General features: G+C 34.0%; 1 protein-coding gene across 2 annotated transcripts in view; it reads right to left on the bottom strand.

Annotated features, from left to right (window-relative positions):
• The window catches only part of LOC126885583 (ATP-binding cassette sub-family G member 4), a 256,853-nt gene that overhangs the window by 54,792 nt on the left and 188,698 nt on the right, over positions 1–13,363 (bottom strand). The window contains exon 1 of one of the 2 annotated variants that reach the window (XM_050652186.1): positions 10,219–10,353. The exons of the other annotated variant lie outside the window; for it this stretch is intronic. Within the exon in view, the coding sequence (XP_050508143.1) occupies positions 10,219–10,238 (20 nt within the window). The 5' untranslated portion in view covers positions 10,239–10,353. Of the gene's footprint in view, positions 1–10,218; positions 10,354–13,363 lie in introns of those variants that run through there. 2 annotated transcript variants of the gene reach the window in all.

A 13,363-nucleotide genomic window follows, 5' to 3' on the forward strand; every position in this document is an offset into this window, starting at 1 on the left:
GCTCTAGTCTCTAGAGATTATAGGGATGGATTCTTATGGATGTTATTAGAGATGTGATGCTGTTTATCAGATCAAATTATGAAAATCAAATAAAAAAAAAATATTTTAGTACAACGATCGGTGTCAGGTCTTATTTTCCAATCTTCAGCGGGCGCCACCATATCTTTCAGCTAACCTAGGAGAAACATGGAAACCACACAAAACAAACATGGTATACATAGTCAGATTACACAAAAAAAAATATATGAAATATTTATTAGGAGGTTAACTACCTTTACTATATCATCTAGATACACCTCATCATCTGGAATAGAATTAAGTATAAAAAAACTAGGAATAGTGAACAACGGTAATAACGTTAGAGTATGGTATATTTATCGTTCAATTAAATAACAAAAAAAATTATAATTTTATCAAAACGAAAAAGAAGATATTATTATTATTTACTATGTAATTAACTTATTTTTGGACGCCGGAAAGCTTTCTTAGTCTTCACAAATAAGAAATAATATAATATTATGTAGCAGAGTATTCTAACAAAATTCTTTAGAAACTAAATATTCAATTTTCAAAAAAAAAAACAGGAAATAAGCTGGATTCTGTCGTCACATTCCGAATCGATGAGAAATATTAATAAAATTTATTACTTTAGTTTTCCAAATGGGTATGTAGTGGAAATTCAGCAACAGGATAAACAATTGTAAAACAATCAAAATATGGTTGACTTTATTCGTACAGGCCTCAAACTAGACGGTCTTAAATTGAATTGGTCTCAAATTAACGGCATATCAAAACGAGAGCGTCCTAACAATATACGCTACCTCGCAAAATCTGGCCAAAAAGTCAGGACTTTTTGTGACTTTTTCACATTCCAAAACCTGTAACAATTTATACCGTAAGACAAACGTTTTCTTTTATCGATGGACAGCCATTATTAAACCGAAAGGAAAGGAAATATTTAATGAACACTTACCAAAATTATTGTGTGAAACCAGATTGTATGCACAAGTAAATTTTAAAATGATTTATTAGACAGTGACAGTTAGTCGGTGGATTATCAGAAAAATGACTTTCGTTATGGAATTTGTTGCGTTTGAAAATTGAATTTAAAAAGTTTTCTCGCGGTGACCACTTATTATTATGATTACGTCATGCAAGTAATCGGTGTGAATTAAAAGAGAAATAAATATTATTAAATTAAAGGTATACTTATTTCGGATCGTTACACAACCTCCTTCACGAACTAAAGCTCGCTAGCGCGATTTAGATCGGACTATGGGTGTGGAAACACACGTAACGAAACGACCAAGACAAATTCATACATCCAAAGAAAATTTAGATAAAATTTATTCAAACGACCATACTATTACACTAAAATGGAAGGAGAATTGTAGCCTTTGTGGCTTGACATATAGAGATTTTCATTATATCTCTCGACTTGAGGTATACGTATTTATCCTCACGTCTATAAGCGGACTTAATCACATATTTTCACATTTCTACGTTCACTCACAGCGTAAATGTTATATGAGTAAACTAAAAAAAAAAAACAAAAAGTAGGATCATGGCCATAAAAGAAACAAACCATGAAATTCAGACATAGGGGTACGTTACTAGTTTTTCGAAAACAAAAGAATTGAGTTATACTGGAGAAAGGTTAGAAATACGGGATGACATACTTGCATATGAGATAGATGGTAATAGTTATTGTTTCCTTAGGACTGGTGATAACTAACGCGTATCAAACGCCTGTAATAGGGACATTTTTGGTGAGGGTCAAATTCGGTAAGCTCAAAATCGGTGAGGGTCTAAAATCCTAGGTTACATAACTTAAAGTTAATCAGGATACTCAAAAATTATTATTGGTACGGTATATCTGAAAAACTTATTATTCCGACAAGTAGCTGGCGGAAATCTGCTAACATTTTTCCTAGCCCTTCTCTGTGCCTGGCTATCCAAGACATCCGTTGAACGCTAGTAACAAAATGAGAAAGAATGAGAAAAATATTGAATGCAAGGAGTCAAAATTCCTAGTCTATAGGGTAAAGTACAACTACAATATTCGAACTAGTACTCATATGATAGAATACATATCAGAACAGTAGGTACTGTTTACTACAATTCAGGATATAAACGATTCCCATAAAAAAATAAAAAAAAAATACTATATTTACTACTACTACTATATTTACTATTAACTACATTATGTACTAATACATCATTTTGTTTTTGTGACCCCATGAGTATATCAAATCTCTCTATATAGGGAAAGAGAAATCACAAAACACACATGTTGACTATTTAGATGTATTATCTAAAAAACGTTATGTCGGCCAAAAATTTACCATTTACCAATATTCATGAAATCGACACTAACATCTATCATCAACCAGAACTAAAAGGTAGTGTGTTAACAATACACACCAAGATTAAAACAAACTGCACAACAGATATATGATATATAACCTACATATCATTAACATTGTGATACACAGTAGAGGCATAAACCAAAAACGACCAGCATGCGTATAGTATACACATCTGACAGCTTTATGTATGGTTGCCGAACTCAAAGCAAAAACAACACAATTATAAAATTTTTCTCTCGCAATTACCAGATAAGACAGATCATGGATGTCTGGATTTATTTGGCAAAAGAAAAACAAAATCGTTACAAAACAAAAATGGTCACAAAGGACACACTGGCCATAAGTAATTTAAACAGGAGAAGTTTATACATACACTCGATACAGTATTAAATAAAGAAAAACTTTCTTTTATTCTGTATCTGACGAGTTCGGTTCGTCGTCTGAATCATTATCAGGATAATATGTTTTCAAATCCTTTATGTGCCATTTGCCAGCATTAGATCCATCAGGATTTTTCAAACCATATATTAGAGGAGAAAATTTCTTCACAATTGTACATAACACATATTTAGGCGCAAGTTTTGCCATATATTTTTTTGGTGCACTGGAGAGAGCCATATTCTTTCTCCATACTTTATCTCCAACACTAAATTGGACATCACGCTTGCGCAGGTTGTACGTCTTGGCATTGCGCTCATAAGCTTTGGTGATATTCTTGCGTACAAAAAAAAAACTTCAGACAAACCTTTAACTTCAGAGGCATATGATTTACGGTCACCTGGGACAATTTCCAAATCAACAAGATCATTTGGTATTCGACCGTAATAATTTCCGGAGATAGGTACATGCCGAGCAAAATTTAAAAAAGCTGGAGTGAATTGAGTCACTTCATGCTTGGCGGTGTTTATTGCCTGACGAATCTTATGGATTTCTTTATCCCAGTCACAGTGATTTTCTACGTAACAACGAATAGCAGTTCCGATGACACGGTTGCTTCTCTCGACAAAATTAACCTGAGGGGAATAGACTGCGGAAAACCATATTTTTTGAACGTTGTAACGATCACACAGATCTTTCATGATCTTACAATTAAGATTAGGGGCATTATCACAAAGAAGATGCTGAGGAACTCCAAACATGAGAAAAACTTGATTTTCAAGAAAATTGCAAATATTCGAAGCAGTAGCTTTCCTCAAAGGATGTAATAGAGTAAATTTAGAAAACCAATCAGCTACTACAAGTAACCAGGAGTGGCCACTTTTACTACGAGTCAAAGGACCTATTAAATCTACAGCAATGATTTGCCAAGGAAAATCGGCTTGTTTTTGACGACCCATTTTTCCAATTTTAGCAGTATTAGGGGCTTTTTGAGCTCCACAAGTCTTACAAGATCTAACATACTTTACAACGTCTTGGCGCATCTTCGGCCAATAATAACGTTCTCGGATACGTGCAAGAGTTTTGTAAGCACCGAGGTGTGCACATGTTGGTGGTTCATGGCATGAATTGATGACATCACGACGTTGAGGTTTGGGCACTAATATTTTCCACTCAAACATATTCGAATTAAACGGTAAACAAGACGGTATGAATTTATAGACGAGATCGTTTTCGACTTTCCATTGGGGAAATTCGTCTGGATGATTAAGGATCTTAGAACGCAGATTATCGAACCAGGGATCGATACGATCGGTATCTACCTCAAGATAGGAAATTTCAGAATGTTCATGAGTTCTGCTAAGTGCATCCGGTACATTGTGGGAAGTTCCTTTTCGATGTATAATTCTAAAACCAAACTGTTTTAAACGCATCGCCCAACGAGATAAACGTCCAGTCGGATTCTTAAGATTCGTTAGCCACAAAAGAGAGTAATGATCAGTTATGATAGTAAACTCGACTCCATCAATATAAGGACGAAATTTTTCAACCGAAAACAACACGGCTAAGCACTCTTTCTCAGTCGTGGAAAAGTTACGTTCCTGCTTAGTTAAAGAACGACTTGCATAAGCGATTACCTTTTCTCCGCCATCAATTTCTTGGGTTAAAACAGCACCAAGACCAGTATTGCTAGCATCACATTGAACAGTAAACGGACAGGAGAAATCAGGCTGTACTAAAACAGGAGAAGATATTAAAGCTTCTTTAACAGAGAGAAAGGCTTTTTCAGCTTCGGGATTCCAAGATATAAGTTCCTTTTTCTTCTTACCTTTAAGTAAGTCATTAATGGGAGAGACAAGTGTCGAAAAATCTTTGATAAAACGTCGGTACCAAGAACACAAGCCAATGAAACGTTTTATTTCCGTGGTGTTAGTCGGACGAGGATAATTGACCATAGCAGTTATCTTATCAGGATCAGATCTCAATGAATTATTGCCAACGATGTAACCTAAATATTTAAGAGATGTTTTAAAAAATTCACATTTTTCCACATTGATGGTAAGATTTGCTTCTTTGAGTTTATCTTTCACTTTTTGAAGGAGGGCTATATGCTCTTCGGCTGTAGCTGAACAAACTATTATATCGTCGATGTAAGTAAAGATATATGGTTCGAATTCGGGACCAAAAATTTGATCGACTAGTCTTTGTTGTGTCTGTGCAGAATTGCATAAGCCAAAAGGCATGACTGTAAATTGGAAAAGTCCACGACCTACTACAGCGAAAGCGGTTTTTTCACGTGAAGCATTATCAAGGGGAATTTGCCAGAAAGCTTTTTTAAGATCGATGGAACTGATATATCTAGCATTTCTTAAAAGAGACAAAATACGATCGATGTTTGGCAAAGGATAAGTGTCATGACGGGTGACCTCGTTCAAATTTCTGCCATCAAAGCAAAATCTATACTCGCCTGTCTTCTTCTTGACCAGTAACACAGGGGAACACCATGGACTATTAGAAGGTTCTATGACGTTAAGTTTTAACATTTCGTCCAATTCATCATTTAGAATTTTGGCCATATATGGGGACATTGGGAAAGGACGTTTCCGAAATGGTTTGGCATCACCAGTGTCAATAGTGAGCTTGATCTTATTAGTTAAACCTATCCCATTTTTATTGTCTACTTCTTGGAAACTTTGTATAGCTTTTTCTGCACGATTTTTCGATTCTGGATCTAACGATTCAATAGAACTCAAATAATCAAAAGACTCATTCATTTCTGATTCATCACATGATGTTAAACATACTCGATTTTTTACATTCCAAGTGTTTTGAGTAAAATTCAACGAAAGAGAGAATTTCGAAATAAAATTGCTACCAAGAATAAATGTAAGAGGTAAGGATGGAACAATAAGACAGTTTATGACGTGACATACGCCATTAGCAACTATCGGCAAATCTACAATTCCAGTTACCTTTTGACTAGAACCATCGGCAAGCGATACACTCTTATGATTGGGTATTGCAATCTGAACGTCATGTTTTAGAAGAAATTCAATTCCCTGGGATCCTACGACAGTGGTAGTACATCCTGTATCTAACAGAAGAGTAAAAGTCTGAGAAAATATTTGTACCTTTAGATATGGTCGGTTGTCACACGGTTTGGAATATATAACTGGAGTTATTTGTGGTTTTGGTTGGTTTAAAAAAATTTTAACGTTATTGAGCCATTTGGACCACTCATTTGAATCGAAATTTTTGTTAGTCGAAATAGAAAGACATTTTCGTTCGGATTCTTTACTCCTACGAAAGACACACCTACCGAACACAGTAGTGTCATTCTTTAGTTTTTTGAACAATTATCGGGGCATGTTGGAATGGTGACATCTTTTTTACCACAGCGATAACAGTAACGCTGATGTTTTCGTCTACACTCACTGGAAAAGTGCCCCGGTTTTTGACAATTAAAACATATAACATTTTTGGGACTTCCACTTGAAAGGTTTTCAGAAGACTGATTCGATTCAGCATGGTTTTGAGAAGATTTTTTATTCCTAAAATTAGAATGTTTAGTCTGACGTTGGTGACTAACCAAAGCAACATTAGAAGATGATTCTTTCTTAACATTTGAAATCTGAGCGTTATTTTCTAATTTTCTGATAACTATTGAAAGTTCCTCGATGGTGTTAGTATCGGTTAAAGCAATTAAGGGAATATACTCTGGAAGAATATTCTGTCTCATATATTTAACTAGAGTTTTTTCAATAGGAAGGGTAGTCAGACGTTTTGACAAGGACAGAATTTGAGCTTGATACAAAGCAAAAGATTCATTCCTCTTTTGTTTCCTAGTTTTGATCTGACTCCATAATTCCTCGTCATAGTCATGCGGTAGAAATGTAGTTTTTAATAAAACAGTAAGGTCGAGCCAATTCGTGATGGTATGACGAACGCTTCTAAACCATGTAGCAGCACTGCCAGAAAATAATTCTACAGCTGAACGAAAAAGTAGTTCTTGTGAAACATTCCTAGATTCTGAGATGTCTTTAACTTTTTCAAGGAAAGAGAATACACTTTTTGGATCACCATTGAATTTGATGTTCCAATCAGCAAGATTGATCGGATGAGAAACTTGTACAACTGGAGTTGGGATAACGACATTGTTCTGATTAATCGGAGTACCTAAGGTAGTGGATGGTTGACTAGAGACAATCTTATCATCAAGTTGACCTTCATATAATAAGCAATTTGCAGTAGCTTCATTTTTGTATTCTACTTCATCAGCTGAAACACTAGGAAGACGAGCAATTCTATAAGCGAGATGGGTCAACCTAGCCTTAGCTCTACGGTAGACAGAATCATTATCATCACCTTCAAATTCATCAACAAGGTTGGTAATATCAGCTAAAGTGTTATCAATGCTTGTCTTTTCATCGTCAAAGTGAAGAATATTGGTTTCAATGTCTATTGGAGAATTCTTTAACAGAAGTTTACGAAGAATAGTCTTTTTGTCACTAACACTCCTTGTAGTTTTAACTCCCCGTATAAAAAGTTCATAATCTAACTCATCAACTTTTAAATATGGTACAATAGAGGACTCCATATTATCGTTAAAAGAATTAACAAAATCTCAATAGAAAAGAAAAAAATTTTCTTAACCAAATCAATATATTTAAGTCGTCGAAAAAACGATAGTGTGCCCTTCAGCAAACAAAAAAAAACTAAGTCACATTTGGGGAAATAAATTTGTAGTAACTTGACTCAAAGACACAAGACAAATATTTTCGTAATCTCCTTGGTATGTTTGAAATTTTCTTTCTAAACTGGAAATTCACACAAAAAGAACTTTCAGAACTTTCCGAAAGACAAAAGACTTGAGTCAACTACAAACACACGACGACTTCGTTATTACCTGCCAAAAACAAAATATTTGATATGCGACCAGACACGACACTGTTGTCCAGAAAAAAAAACATACACTAAAAAGGCAAAATCACTCAATCATTAGGACACAATCCACAGTTTACCCTTGGAGGTATTCTGTTGACAGATTCAAACAAACACTAACAATCGGAAAAAACTGGAATTATTTATTCCTATCATTCAGTTTACATAAACAATGCAACCAAAATTTTTATCATTAACAAGATATCTATTTTTTCTAAATTTGAATAGATTGTTCTTTGTTGCTGTTCCTGGTACTTACTAAGGTGTTATGTTATCGAAAAAAAAAATAAAAGGCGAAAGAAAAAAAATTTAGTTCCTTTTTTATTTCTATGTATGCCTGTTCTTATACTTAAAAAAACACTATCACAAACCTCTACAGAATAAGTCCCACGTTCGAGCGTCAAATTATGTGTAGCAACACTATAGTGTCGATTCATAGAATGGTGAGATTTCACTCAAATAAAATGATAAAAAAAATGAGAAACACACTGGAGGAAGCTAACACATATAAATACCACGGTAGCTCTAGTCTCTAGAGATTATAGGGATGGATTCTTATGGATGTTATTAGAGATGTGATGCTGTTTATCAGATCAAATTATGAAAATCAAATAAAAAAAAAATATTTTAGTACAACGATCGGTGTCAGGTCTTATTTTCCAATCTTCAGCGGGCGCCACCATATCTTTCAGCTAACCTAGGAGAAACATGGAAACCACACAAAACAAACATGGTATACATAGTCAGATTACACAAAAAAAAATATATGAAATATTTATTAGGAGGTTAACTACCTTTACTATATCATCTAGATACACCTCATCATCTGGAATAGAATTAAGTATAAAAAAACTAGGAATAGTGAACAACGGTAATAACGTTAGAGTATGGTATATTTATCGTTCAATTAAATAACAAAAAAAATTATAATTTTATCAAAACGAAAAAGAAGATATTATTATTATTTACTATGTAATTAACTTATTTTTGGACGCCGGAAAGCTTTCTTAGTCTTCACAAATAAGAAATAATATAATATTATGTAGCAGAGTATTCTAACAAAATTCTTTAGAAACTAAATATTCAATTTTCAAAAAAAAAAACAGGAAATAAGCTGGATTCTGTCGTCACATTCCGAATCGATGAGAAATATTAATAAAATTTATTACTTTAGTTTTCCAAATGGGTATGTAGTGGAAATTCAGCAACAGGATAAACAATTGTAAAACAATCAAAATATGGTTGACTTTATTCGTACAGGCCTCAAACTAGACGGTCTTAAATTGAATTGGTCTCAAATTAACGGCATATCAAAACGAGAGCGTCCTAACAATATACGCTACCTCGCAAAATCTGGCCAAAAAGTCAGGACTTTTTGTGACTTTTTCACATTCCAAAACCTGTAACAATTTATACCGTAAGACAAACGTTTTCTTTTATCGATGGACAGCCATTATTAAACCGAAAGGAAAGGAAATATTTAATGAACACTTACCAAAATTATTGTGTGAAACCAGATTGTATGCACAAGTAAATTTTAAAATGATTTATTAGACAGTGACAGTTAGTCGGTGGATTATCAGAAAAATGACTTTCGTTATGGAATTTGTTGCGTTTGAAAATTGAATTTAAAAAGTTTTCTCGCGGTGACCACTTATTATTATGATTACGTCATGCAAGTAATCGGTGTGAATTAAAAGAGAAATAAATATTATTAAATTAAAGGTATACTTATTTCGGATCGTTACAGTGTTTAGTGCTGAAGTCTATTGTAATGTATGATTTATTCCTTTTCTCCTCCTGAAAATTTGCTCTGTGGTCATTCCTCTAGATGTCGTATCCTGCAAACTGTTTGCTTATGGTATGAGTTAGTTGTTTCTTGTAGTGCTACGACATCCCTTTCATATCTGCTTTTTGGTTCGCCAAGCACGTTCACATTTGTTGTTATGCCGCCTGAGTTCTAGGAGCCTATCTTTAGGTGTTCCCTAGCTTCGCACCTAAGTTCAGTGTTATTTTTACATTTTTGATAGCCTATTTGCCATTTTTGTGACTAGCTCTTCTACAATCATGGCCAGTCCTTTTTGTTGTTTTTTTGCGATTAGTATGGTCGAATATGTTGATGGATTTTGGGTGTGTTTGCAGAAAAATAATCAACAGATAGGTTTGTATAAATGTTTGAATTTACCTCCATTATCCTCCCTATACATGATTTCTTTTGTTCAAATCCCTTCGTCTGGCACTTCACTATACGCTCACTGCAATCCTCACAATTTGGGTTTTCGCACTAATTCATCACTTATCACTTGTATTTTTTATTATTCCCACTGCCACTGAGTTAGCACAGTCACTATTGAGCTAAATAAGTAATCACGGACTAAATAATAAGAAAGTTATGAACAACATATACAGGACAAACAGGTAACTGTTTGAAGCTCGCATTTTTGAACACACACGTTAATCCTTTAGTTGGAATTTATTCGTATTATCAGTCATCTTACAATAAGCATTAATTAAATTTTAAATTACTTGCCTAACACTAAGCACCAACATCTTCTTAAAGATCACCAAATGAGTATTTGTATTTTTAGCTCAATGAGCTAGTATTTTTCAAGCAGTAAACGTATGACCGACTCGGTTGAAAAAAAAATGATCAATAAATTTAAAAGAGATCAATTTTTTCTTCATACAATCCACTTCTAAATTTATCTACATGTCTTATATACCCAGGTGTAGTTTTTTAATAAAATCTGAAGTGGTAGTAACAAAAGATTAACTCCAATCAAATTTTTCAGTTTAAGTATTATTTTGTTTTAAATAATCTAAATAAATTATTAACAAATTGATTTGTTGTTTGATTGATGTGTTTTTATCAAATATGAATAATAAATTTTTACAGTAGACTTCGATTCTTTTTTAGTACTTTTTTATTTTAAGAATTAAATGTGGTGTTTTATCAGACTTTCTAGCTAGAGGTTGGTGAGAAAGCTCTAATCTAAAGGTGAGTACTGACTAGAGCATTTTTTTCTGAACAAAACAAAAACAAACTAACCGAACGAGCCAAGCGCGCACCAACAAGCAAATGTTGAGGTTTAGTGGAAGTGTTCGTTCTATTTGCCGCGTTCCCACGTTCAGCCGACGTTTCCATGTTTTATTGCAGTGTTCGTCCGACCATGGAAGCAGTCAAATAGAGGTAGTTAAATATTTGCGCGAACACAACGAATAGGTACACTAAACGCCCACTGAGCATAAACAAACAAATGCTCGTTTCTGCTTTTGAACTTTCCACGGTTACCGACACTCCTCCTAAAATGATCGGCGTGTTCGGTTCGACAGAATTTTGCTCGCGAACACATACTGACTATTCTATTAGAGTAATTTGTTACAGCGCGCCCTGCTCGTTCGGAGAAAAATGCATATGTCAGTACATACCTTAAAACTTCTAGAAAACGTTGATTTGTATTTCTTTAAAACACTGTTCTCATAAGAAAGTCTTAAATATAAGAATATTGGTTCACAAAAAGTAAACCAGCAGAGGAAAGAAGTGAAACCGCGTACAGAATTTCACAAGAATTAGAAATGAGAAATGGTAGTAAGGACATCAGATATATTCAACGGCGTAACAGGAACATCATAAGGGAAGGGGGGGGGGTTACAACTACTGAAGGACCTCTGGGGGTCAGTGCCGGTTTAACCTAACTTTGGGCCCTGGGTGCTGGAGGTTTAGGGGCCCCCTTCATTGCTATTCATTGTCAGTGTTTTAACAAGAAAACACATGCATTAACTATAAAGGTTTATTGTATAATCCATAAAGTAATTTTTTTAAAAAAGCAAGAAGAATAGCAAACGTAAAAAAATCAAAAAATACTTTTAAAAACATAAATAAAAAACAGAAAGTTCCTCAAAACAACACATGACAAGCAAAAAACATATTCAAAAAAATACATCATAAAGACAAAAATCAGATCACTCTTTTTCTTGACTTGGCATTCGCTAACTGCCATATAATATTATCACAATTCAGTTTCTCCAGTTCGTCATTTTCTATAATACAATAGTGATAATGCGTCTAGGTTTTCTTGACCCAAATTTGACCTAAAATATGTTTTTATTCTTTTTAAAGCCGAAAAAGGCCGCTCACCTGACGAGTCAAACAAATATGCAGTAAAGTTAAAATATTGGGAAAAGGCGCCTTTACATCCTGGATGACATCAAATTTTTCATAAATTGTATGTTTATTCAAATTTTGGCATACCGTTACAAAATGGGTAATTTCATTATGCAAGTTCTCTTTGGTTTCATCAATATCGTTTTTATGTTTCTCGCATAAAGTATTAATTGACGTCTTGACTTCTTCTTTATCTAGAGTAAAAAACATCTAAAAGCTGATGTTACATCCTTGTAGCATTCAATTCGCAAGTGAAGTGCTAGAGGCCACTGTATAATGCCAAATTGCAATTTTTGTAATCGCTTTACTTTTGAATGTTTGAAAGAGTGTGTATAGTCTGTTCGCTAAACTCGACACAACTGGCTAGAGATTTTAGTAAATAATTTTGCCAATTTGGTAAAATTGGCAAAAAAAATTGGCAAAAAGATCATTACTAAATAGTTAATAATTACTAAATAGTTAGTAATTTTGCCAAATTTGGGAAAATTGGTCAAAAACAAAAAAATGATCTACTAAAATCACTAGCCAATTGTGTCTGTGTCTGAGTTTAGCGAACCGACTATACCTATTGTTTGGGTATTGGCATTTTCGGGAATAATCTATTCTTTATCTATAAATTAGATTTATGTATATCTATTTTTGTCTTTCGTTTAGCTATTTTAAAAGAACTTATTATAAAGCCGAAAATTGAGAAAATTATTATTTAAGCCCCACAATTCAAAATAAAATTATTAGAAACTAAAAAACTCTGTTTATGCGATTATTTTGGATACAATTCGAGACATGGCTAAATCTGACAACTTTCTATAGTTTTTGGAAAAGGGCCCCGCCAAAAATACCTAGCCCTGTAGGGCTCGGCTACGCCACTGTGTATAGGCGTGAAGAGATGTAACAATAGAATATAGGCTTTTGCAGTGTATTGGCATAAATATCTGCGTATGAGAATGAGAATATGTAGATTATTTAGCGTTTTATTTTTTTATAAAAAAAAGGAACGGGCCCCTTAGGGCCCCGGGCCCCTGGGCGCGCGCCCCAAGCGCCCAATTGATAAACCGGCACTGCTGGGGGTTATGAAATAGTAATGATGTTAAGCGCATAGAGTTCAAAGTACATCCCAATGGGGAGTTATAACCCCCAAAATTCCCGTGGTTACGCCACTGGATATATTAAATCAATAGAAACAATATCTAAGTATCAAGGACAATAATAAGATCCTGGCAGGTTCAGAACAAAACCAAAGTGCTGGTAGTAAGTAGGTTGGTCTTCTGCTTGATGAGCCTTCTCCTCATCGGAGGTTGGCGATCATCAATTGCAATTCTCATCTAGGTATCTTAGTAACAGAAAAATAACGTATAACTGTTTATTGAGCTTGCCCTAAATTAAAAAAGAACCTTACCGAAATATAACAATTATTGATACTTATAATGGTATACAATATTACTTTCAAATTATCATATCAACAAAACAGATACCTATCTACCTGTCTGTTTCATTTATTTGCAAATTTCCA

Source organism: Diabrotica virgifera, chromosome 1 (assembly GCF_917563875.1).
Source record: "Diabrotica virgifera virgifera chromosome 1, PGI_DIABVI_V3a".
Classification (NCBI taxonomy): Eukaryota; Metazoa; Arthropoda; class Insecta; order Coleoptera; family Chrysomelidae; genus Diabrotica; species Diabrotica virgifera.